The sequence below is a fragment of the Asparagus officinalis genome, chromosome 3 (genome assembly GCF_001876935.1).
Source record: "Asparagus officinalis chromosome 3, Aspof.V1, whole genome shotgun sequence".
Lineage (NCBI taxonomy): Eukaryota > Viridiplantae > Streptophyta > Magnoliopsida > Asparagales > Asparagaceae > Asparagus > Asparagus officinalis.
Genome location: NC_033796.1, coordinates 10083146 through 10094393, shown reverse-complemented (window position 1 = coordinate 10094393; position 11248 = coordinate 10083146). Strand labels below are relative to the sequence as shown.

Genomic DNA, 11248 nt, shown 5'->3' with positions numbered 1-11248 from the left:
AGGAGGTGAAATTTCACCTCCTTCTCTCCTGCCACATCACTTTATTTAATTTAATAATCTTCATTTCCCTATCAACTCTACAGCAGGAGATTTTTCAGAAAGTTTTTTACTTTATTTGGGACCCACCATAACCACATCACTTCAACATATACCCCCACCATATTTATTCATTCTTTTTCCTATTTCATATATATTACTATATTATTATTATTATTAATATAACTCATATATTTATAATTATAATTTATTAATAATTCAATAAATAATATATAATATTTAAATATATATTATTAATTTAATTTTCAATAATATTTTTAAATTAACATAAAATAACACACGATTTTATTAAGCATACGGAAAACCAAACACACCCAAATTATTGAAAACATTAAAGAAAACACACACTAAATTGGTAAATCTAATCGGAGGTTGTCCCAAACTTCTGCCAAATGTGCTCGATGAGATCCTTCTTCAGCTGAATATGTTGGGTCTTATCTCGTAGTTCCGCTCTAGTCTGATTATCTGCCTCAGATCGGTGTTGAACATGGACTTGAAACTCCGGCAACACGTCTGTTTGAACATTAAAAAAGGTGCTAGAGCTAGCATTGTTCGACGGTTCAAAGTCGATATTTTCCCAGTTTCGCGAATATGTATCTCGTTCATCCTCTACTATCATGTTATGTAAAATAATGCACGCCCTCATTATTTTTCCTAAGACATCAAGATCCCACATTCTAGCTGGTTGGCGGACAATAGCGAAGCGTGCTTGGAGTACCCCGAATGCGCGTTCCACGTCCTTCCTGCATGATTCCTGTTGTTTGGCAAAAAATTGATGTTTGTTGCCTTGGGGCATTTGAATTGACTGCACGAAGACAGGCCACTTAGGGTAGATTTCGTCGGCAAGATAGTATGCAAGATTGTACTCCCGCCCATTCACGGTGAAGTTTACCCATGGAGCTTCACCCGACTCAATGTCGTCAAAAATCGGTGACCTATCTAGTACATTTATATCATTCAAACTACCAGGAAGCCCTAAAAAAGTATGCCATATCCACAAATCATATGACGCAACTGCCTCGAGGATAACTGTTGCCATACCCTTGTGTCCACTAGTAAACTGCCCTTGCCAAGCCTTAGGACAATTTTTCCACTGCCAGTGCATGCAATCAATACTTCCAATCATCCCTGGGAATCCACGTTCCTGTCCAACTTGGAGCAACCTCTGCAAGTCTTCCACATTCGGTCGTCGTAAGTATTCATCTTGAAACAATGCTATTACCCCTTCGCAAAACTTGCGAGTACACTCGATAGCAGTGGATTCTCCTATCTTGACGTACTCATCACAAGCATCGGCTGCGACTCCATATGCGAGCATGCATATGGCAGCCGTACACTTCTGGATAGGCGTTAACCCAAGCTTGCCCGCATTATTGCGCCGTTGTGTGAAGTAATCGTCGTAATTTGATATAGAGTCCACAATTCGTAGAAAGAGAGGCCTTTTCATTCGATACCTGCGTCGGAACTGGGCGTCAGTGTAAGTGCATGACTCGGCAAAGTAGTCGGCCATGAGTCTCTCATGCGCTGCATGATGATCTCTATGTATGGATTTCCTCTTAATGTGTCGTAGGGCATGCAACATCAGAGACATGTGTCATAGGGCATGCATGTGCAGAGAGTTGTCAATTCATATTTTGTATTATTATGCAGGTGTAGTCATTTCATCCTTTGTATTTTTTGCAGTGAAATGTCAATTCAACATTTGTTTGTTTTTGCAGTGAGTAGTAATTGAATCTTTTGTACTATTATGCAGTGAGAAGTCATTATCAATCGGCTTTATTGAAACATAAACAACAATTTTATTCAAACATAAACAACACTTTTATTAATACATTCAACAAATATAGGCACCCACACAACTCCAAAAAACTCCTGCTGCATATGGTCTTGTCTTTTTATTTTTCACCCCTTGGCCTTGTCTTTTTGATTCACCTTTTCAAAAAACTCCTGCTGCAACCAAATATCTCTTCAAATAACTACTGCATATGGTCTTAAGGTGTGGACTGGGTTTAGGCCCGACGGGAGCCTAGTTTCCATCTCACAATTAAACCAGTAGTAGTAGTAGCTGTTGTGGTTGAGAAATATACTAGAGTGTCAAAGGTTTTGAGTAAAGAGAAGCGCATGAACTTCTCATCTATTACTTCTCAAATATTCTCGATATAATAAAAATCAGTATTATTATTATATTAAATTTAATTTTAATTTTAATTTTAATAATAATAATGTCAGTAGCTAGATATTCAGAAAAGATAAATCCACAGGGAAATAATGAATCTCAACAATCATATATATAATTAATGGAAGCATATGTATTCTAGTATTTCTCTTATGATTAACAATAAGATTTAGAAAACCCAAAAAACACAAAAATCCAACTCAAATTTGACTCAAATAATCTTTGAGGAATAAAGAAATTAACTTTAGTATATATATGAATAATACAGTAACTACTACACATATGAATATATGCGCATATGAATGACTGTACATAATGTGTTCTTATATACGGTTTAAACCGTATATAAGAACACATTCAGATCATGAGATTAAAAATCTATTAGTAACGGAATGAGACAAGGCTAATAGATCATATGATATTTTCCTTAATTCTAAATAATAAAGGCTTTAAATTGAAGGTTAAACTCTTCTTACTTCCTCTCTCTTTCTGATAACCTGGCATTTTTAATTCATAGTACCCACATTATTATCTATATCCAATGAAAATTTAGAACAGGTCTTCATCAGATACGGATATTGAGCTCATGATCTAGTGTAAGAAAACACATACTGATACATATACAGGTATATGCTCCCCAGTTTTAAAAATATCAAGCTGAAGTATGTAAGTTAAAACATGGGACACGTTTATAATTAAAATGTAAAGTGCCGTGAGCTAGTAACTAACCTGAGAGCAACCAATTGAGATATCAAACAAAAACCCAACAAGAAATGCTACAGGTATTATAGCTCCAAAGCTGCAGGCCTGCCTCTTTTGTGATTGGTTGATGAGCATATGTGATGAATAGGCGGACCTAGTACCGCCCTCCACAACCTCTTTGTAGGCTGTCTAAAAATCACAATAGAAAGCTTATCCCCCATCAACCACCGATGATGGAAGTTACAATCTGACGACTTCCAGAAGGCTGTAATTCGAAGACTTTCGCGTAGATTGCTGAAGGTTACAATCTGACGACCTTCACGACAACTGATGGAAGCTCTACTTCAACAGCCTTCACAATCAACATCGGGAGTTACAATCTGACGACTCTCATATTCTCAAGGAGCCAAGACGAAGATTACAAGACAATGATCTTTGCAACGCTACGACAAAAAGAGATTACTTGGTGATAATCTCTGCAAGGCAAGACGCGGAGGTCCTCCCCATGTTTCAACATCAAAACGCCAGGGTCGAACCCCACGTTTCAACATCAAAACGCCAAGGTCGAACCCCGCGTTTCAACATCAAAACGCCAGGGTCGAACCCCGCGTTTCAACATCAAAACGCCAAGGTCGAACACCGTGTTTCAACATCAAAACGCCGAGGTCGAACCCCGCGTCTCAACATCAAAACGCCAGGGTCGAACCCCGCGTTTCAACATCAAAACGCTGGAGTCGGACCCGCGTTACAACAGGCGAAACGTGAGCGACCCTCGCGTTCGTAGGGGTCCAACCAACACCGACCCCCGCGTTTCCAAGCTACAACAAGCCAAAACGCGAGCGACCCTCGCGTTCATAAATGTTTAGCCAACACCCAACCTCGCGTCTCAATCCAAAGACGTGAGGTTAGGGTCCTGAACGCCAACGTGGGCGTTTGACTCATTCAACATGAGTTGAACGGTTCTAAAACCGTTTCCCACGATTTAAGGGCGGTTACACCCCACTTAGGAGAGATTTAAGGGGCGGTTTCACCCCCTTAATCCTCTATAAATAACTGAAGATCAATTCAGTTCAGGGGCTCTCTTTTGGTTCGGGGGGTTTTTGGCTTGGATCATCGACCACCAGAGCTTTCGGGGCTCTTCTGGCTTCGGTTCGGTGGGATTTCCTCAGCTAAGATCGACCACCAGAGCTTTCCTCTAGCCTTGGCTTATTAACCGATCTTCGGTTTAAATCAACTCTTTTACAGAGTTCTTCTAAACTCGTTCAGAGTTCTCAAACTTGCCACGCAAGTTCTCCACAACGTCAAATCGTGAGGAGAAGACATCGTTCCAGTGAATCAAGACGTGCGGATCGTCAACGGAGAGCAAACTCGACGCAAGCATTCGGGGGAGGCACTCCATCGCCACCGTGAAGAACCCAGTTTTAAACAAAGAGGAAGAACCAATTTCGTTCTCCTCTCTTTTGTAATCAAGTTGTAATCGGAATCAAAGGAATACAAGTCAATTTTCTTTATTCTCTTCATTGCAATTTTCCCTGCATTCAAAAGATGGCGACTCTGCTGGGGACGAGCTTCTGTGACGAAGAAGTGGTGGTGCAATCCGATGTTCATCTCACTGGAACAATCGTCGAAACTCTCGTGGTAGAGTTTGATCAAGCCAAGTTTGAGAAGGCTATCTCCTCTGGATCCCTTAGCCCCAAGGCTATGCGCAAGATCCACAAAGTCTCCAAGGAGAATAAATCTCTAACTGTTGCTGGAGTGCCGAAGAAAGTCCTCTCCTTTGGCCGCAATTTGTCGAACAGTCACTCTGCTTCAGGAGCGAGCTTAGCCTCAGCCGAACTCGCCCAGCGAGTTGAATGTCCCACATCCGCGTCAACACGATGTGCTTCAGGCCATAAACGGCTTAGAGAGGAGACGAGCTCCATAAACGCCGATGATGCCTCTGCAAAAGCCTTAAAACAGGCCAAGAAGAATGCTGCTCGTCGAAGAAGAAGGTCTCAGCGACGAGCACAACTTCGAGAAAGTCGATTCTCCAACCAACGCGAACTTCGCGTTCGTGAGCCTAAACGCGACCCTGAACTTCGCGTTTATGAGCCCAAACATGATCTTCGCGAGAACCAAACTGAACGCGGCCTTCAATGGCGCGTTTCACAGCCAAAACGCGGACCTCAAGCCTTCGTTGAACGCGAACTTCAACTTCGCGTTTCCCAGTCAAAATACGACCCTCGCGTCAACACTGAAGAACGCGACATTCGCGTTGCCAAACCAAAATGCGGACCTCGCGTTTCAAGTGCCAAACGCGACCTTCGCATCTCAAGTGCCAAACGCGACCCTCGCATCCCAAGTTCCAAATCCAATACAGAAGTTGGTGTATACCGTGGAGCTTTGGGGCACTGCCCCAAACCCCGTCGGGGGGTATTCCATCCCCCCCGGACCCCCTGGCCAAGGGCGCGCCACCCCCTGGACCCCCGGCTCGCTAACCGGGCAGCGAGACCCCCGAATACTCTGCGTAGCGCGACTAGGTTGAGGGGCGGATATAAGAAGTTTATGGATTCAAGGCATCTCAACCAGATCCATATTCACCAAGAGCCAGTCCTGTCCAATCATGGACTGGGGGTTCCAGTTCAAACCTCACAATCAGTGAGTAATTCTCCTCGAATCTTTATAACAGATTCGAGAGAGTTCACATCGAGAGAAAGATCGATGCAACAAGTCATTCGTTCATTTCAATGTGAACGACTGATTCCTACGGTCCTCTCGGGACGCCAATGCTGCTCATATGCGGCCCAACTGCTGGTGTTCAACCAATTTACGAACGTTGCTTTACCCAACCAACGACGGCGTTCACACAAGAAGAAGACTTCTGAGGATGAATACCTTAGAGTCACTTCTAACATGATCGGCAGAGGGAGATCATCAGTTCCTAGTTCCGATGAGTCAGAGAACGATCAGTCTCCTGGCTTGAAAGACTTCCTGAATAAGTCTGATGGAGTTTATCAACATACTCGGACGCGAACAGGAGCCATTCCCCCTGTCAACTATCGGAGTTTAGCCAGGGGAACCAATTCCAATGATGAACACTCAGCCATTGCAGAGTCCCAGTCATCAAGCTCTTTTGTTGAACATGAGAGCTACGCTTATATGACGGGAAACCATGAAGATCTCGCGAAGAGACTTGATGAGCAGGAGGCCATGCTCAAATCTCAGCAAGAGGCCATCAATGAACTCCTGGCCCTGTTGACTCAACTCGTCGCAGACAAGGCCAAATCTCAGAAGACAGATTCGCCACTCAGGCAAGAATCTTCCCGAAGGGAAAGAACGTCTTCGTCCCGACCTCACACAAGCAAAGGGAAGGGAAAAATGGTTGATGACACGGCTTCTGACCAAGAAGCCCACAACCTGGAATCTTCCTCTGATGAAGGAAGAGAGACGGAGTATGAGCAAAATCCTCAGTCGGCTAAAATCGAGGAATTGGAAGCCCGCCTCAATGTCATTGCTAACAGAAGCGAGCTCCAAGATGAGGGAGTTGTCAGGCCCTACCCTGCCGAATGGGACGCAGCCCCTTATCCTCCAAAATTTGAAGTCCCGACGCTACAAGCTTTTGACGGCACGGGATCACCGAACCAACATATCTATCATTTCAAGTCACAGACTGGGAATGTGATATCAAACGACGCCATACTGGCTCGATTATTCATTGGCACCCTCAAGGGAGTTGCCTTTGAATGGTTCAGAAAATTGCCTGCCGGATGTATCCAAAAGTGGGCAGATCTAGAGAGACTCTTCCTGTCAAGATTCTTTGAAGAGGATACAGAAGTCTCCATCCATATGCTTCTCGCCACTAAGCAGAAGAAGAGGGAGTCCGTCAAAGCCTTCGTCAAGAGGTTTCGAACCATGGCTCTCCGGTGTTCGTCAGGTATGACACAGTCTACCTTAGTAGAGACCTGTCGACACAACCTGCAGACCAACATCCTAGCTCGAATAGAGGTTGCAGAATGCCGTTACTGGAGACAACTGATCTCTCAAGGCGAACAGGCTCAGAAGATTATTGCCAGGATCAAAGCTGAAGAACAAAGTGGGCAAGATCAGCCCGAGCAATCGGACCAAGCCCAATCTTCTCCTGAGCAATCGGACCAAACTCATTCTTCCCAGTCAAAACCAGAAGATACTACGGCCACTGAAGCTAATCCTCTTCAGTAGGATGCCGGGTCTCCAATAACTATCACGTTAACAACTACCTCTGATAGTCAAGCTCGTTAGATTGTGGCCCACTAGGCGACGTGCCATGTCTACCCTTTTTCCCCATGCACTTATTCAAGACTGGGGGTTGATTTATTTGTAGTTCATTGGATTCTGAGTAATAAATTTTCTGAGTTGTTATGTTTAATAAAATACCTCTGTCAACCACAGAATCTACCAAAACTATCACGTCCATCAACTTGTCAATCCGATTCAATAGGATGGCAGGTCCACAAAACTATCACGTTAACATTTACCTCTGATAGTCAAACTCATCAGATAATAGCCTACCTGGTGATGTGACTCTATTCCGACTTCATGGATAGTGCCTCACTAGGTGATGTGCCTTGTCTACCTCTTTTTATTCCCCTGCTAAGTCTTAATCAAGACTGGGGGTTGGTTACTTGGAACCCACTGGATTAAGAGTAACGAATCTTTCACATCGTCGAGTTAACATTACACTTCTGACGATCATAATCCCCACAGAGTATGCATTCAGTTAGCATCACTCCTAATTTGTCACGTTAACAGTACACCTCTGACAACCCACTTATCAATCCTCGTCAATAGGATGATAAGCCCCCAAAGTTGCTCCAATCGCAACACAAATCTTGTCACGTTAACACTATACCTCTGACAAAACCCACTTATCAATCCTCGTCAATAGGATGATAAGTCCCCAAAGTTGCTCCAATCGCAACACAAATCCTGTCACGTTAACACTACACCTCTGACGACCAAATCAACTTATCGACTCTCTTCAATAGAGCGATAGGTCCACAAACTCGTCAAGTTAACACCACACCTCTGACGACCAAATCAACTTATCGACTCTCTCCAATTGAGCGATAAGTTCTCAAAATTGCTTCCATAGCAATATCTTTCCTGTCAAGTTAACACTACACCTCTGACAAAATCCACTTATCGACTCTCTTCAATAGAGCGATAAGTCCTCAAAATTGCTTCCATAGCAATATTTTTCTTGTCACGTTAACACTACACCTCTGACAAAATCCGCTTATCGACTCTCTTCAATGGAGCGATAGGTCCACAAACCCGTCAAGTTAACACCACACCTCTGACGACCAAATCAACTTATCGACTCTCTTCAATAGAGCGATAGGTCCATAAAATACTGTTATGTTAACATAACACCTCTAACAGTCAACCCCCCCAATGAACTTGTTAATTCTTTCGGTGTTTCAAGCTACACAGGAAGAAATGACACCAAAAATCCATGCCTTCACGCATGGGGGACTTTATCTCGATCCCTAATTAGAGATAAGTCTGCATCTAACACATGCTGCCGGGTAGCCTATTCCCGCAATAATAGCAAAGCCTACGTATTCAATATCGTAGAGGATGATAAGTCACAAAGTTGCTCCAATCGCAACACACATCCTGTCATGTTAACATCATACCTCTGACAACCCACTTATCAATCCTCGTCAATAGGATGATAAGTCCACAAAGTTGCTCCAATAGCAACACATCCCTGTCACGTTAACCTTAAACCTCTGACAAATTCACTTATCAATCCTCGTCAATAGGATGATAAGTCCACAAAGTTGCTCCAATAGCAACACATCCCTGTCACGTTAACCTTAAACCTCTGACAAATTCACTTATCAATCCTCGTCAATAGGATGATAAGTCCACAAAGTTGCTCCAATCGCAACACAAATCCTGTCACGTTAACACTATACCTCTGACAAATTCACTTATCAATCCTCATCAATAGGATGATAAGTCCACAAAGTTGCTCCAATCGCAACACAAATCCTGTCACGTTAACACTAAACCTCTGACAAAACCCACACTTATCGATAGAGCGATAGGTCTTCAAAATTGCCCCGATCGCAATATTCTTCTTGTCACGTTAATATCACACCTCTGACAAAATCAACTTATCGACTCTCGTCAACAGAGCGATAGGTCCTCAAAGTTGCTCCGATCGCAACACTTTCCACTTATCGACTCTCGTCATGCATGGGGAATTTTATCCTGAATCCTAAGAAGGGATAAGTCAACGCCTAATACGCGTTGCCGGTGAGTCTTTGACCGTAAAAAAAGACAAAAACCCACGTATTCAATATCGTGGCAAGTCGTTATTAATAACGCCGAAATCCATGCCTCACACGCATGGGGGACTTTATCTCGATCCCTAATTAGAGATAAGTCTGCATCTAACACATGCTGCCGACTTTAGGTGAAAATTCATGCCAAGTTAATACCATACCTCTGGCACTTTCAACTTTCTTTCGGTGTTTCAAGCCACACAGGAAGAAACGACACCAAAAATCCATGTCTCACACGCATGGGGGACTTTATCTCGATCCCTAATTAGAGATAAGCCTACGCCTAATACGCGTTGCCGGTGTCTTTTTTCGTAAAAAAATGACAAAGTCTATGTATTCAAAATCATAGCATCAAGTCTAAGAGGGTTCATTCTCTTAGCACAACGTTACATGTGGAACGGACTTAGACAATCCACATGCTAGCCCGATTCAAACGGTAGTCGGTAAAGGCTTATCAAATCCGTTGATGGCTGAGGATTTGCCAAAAATCCTATACACGTTTGCAGGCCCATCAGCTTAATAGATGTGAGCCGAGACTTAAAACAGATGAGCCAAAGACAAGTCTCAAAGACTTAGTCAAAAATACACGGAAGCCACTTCCATGTCCGCGTTGCAAAAATCAAGACGCCGAGGTCACACCCGCGTCTCAAGTTCAAAACGCCGAGGTCAGACCCGCGTTGCAAAAATCACGACGCCGAAGTCAGCCCCGCGTCTCAAGTTCAAAATGCAGGGTCCACCCCCACATTCCAGAAGCGGGATTATGACGCATACCTTCACACAGGTCCCATGTGACAAATCCTTTCAACCAAGATGCCTTCGAAGCGAGTGCAGAGAACAAATTCTTTTCCATAAAGAATCAACGGCTCTAAGATCAGAGTTAAGATCCAAAGTATTTCGAAAATTCGTCCCAGTCAACCGCGAACTTTCGAAAACTTTGGAGGGGGTTCTGTAGGCTATCTAAAAATCACAATAGAAAGCTTATCCCCCATCAACCACCGATGATGGAAGTTACAATCTGACGACTTCCAGAAGGCTGTAATTCGAAGACTTTCGCGTAGATTGCTGAAGGTTACAATCTGACGACCTTCACGACAACTGATGGAAGCTCTACTTCAACAGCCTTCACAATCAACATCGGGAGTTACAATCTGACGACTCTCATATTCTCAAGGAGCCAAGACGAAGATTACAAGACAATGATCTTTGCAACGCTACGACAAAAAGAGATTACTTGGTGATAATCTCTGCAAGGCAAGACGCGGAGGTCCTCCCCATGTTTCAACATCAAAACGCCAGGGTCGAACCCCGCGTTTCAACATGGATGTTCAGTCAACACCCAACCTCGCGTCTCAATCCTAAGACGTGAGGTTAGGGTCCTGAACGCCAACGTGGGCGTTTGACTCATTCAACATGAGTTGAACGGTTCTAAAACCGTTTCCCACGATTTGGGGGCTGTTACACCCCACTTAGGAGAGATTTAAGGGGCGGTTTCACCCCCTTAATCCTCTATAAATAACTGAAGATCAATTCAGTTCAGGGGTTCTACTGGTTCGGTTGGATTTTCTTGGCTTGGATCGACTACTGGAGACATGCTTTTGAGGAGATCGGCATCATCTTCCAACGAGGATCATCTTCAACTTCAGCAACAGGGAGCCTCTAGCCTTGGCTTATTAACCGATCTTCGGTTCAAATCAACTCTTTTACAGAGTTCTTCTAAACTCGTTCTGAGTTCTCAAACTTGCCACGCGAGTTCTCCACAACGTCAAATCGTGAGGAGAAGACATCGTTCCAGTGAATCAAGACGTGCGGATCGTCAACGGAGAGCAAACTCGACGCGAGCATTCGAGGGAGGCACTCCATCGCCACCGTGAAGAACCCAGTTTTAAACAAAGAGGAAGAACCAATTTCGTTCTCCTCTCTTTTGTAATCAAGTTGTAATCGGAATCAAAGGAATACAAGTCAATTTTCTTTATTCTCTTCATTGCAATTTTCCCTGCAT

The 11248-nt window shown here is 43.6% G+C and overlaps 1 protein-coding gene across 1 annotated transcript; it reads right to left on the bottom strand.

The window, feature by feature from the left end:
• On the bottom strand, window positions 419-1648 carry LOC109834602. The gene has a single exon (XM_020402638.1). It carries the CDS (start codon window positions 1646-1648, stop codon window positions 419-421), a length of 1230 nt encoding a protein of 409 aa, XP_020258227.1.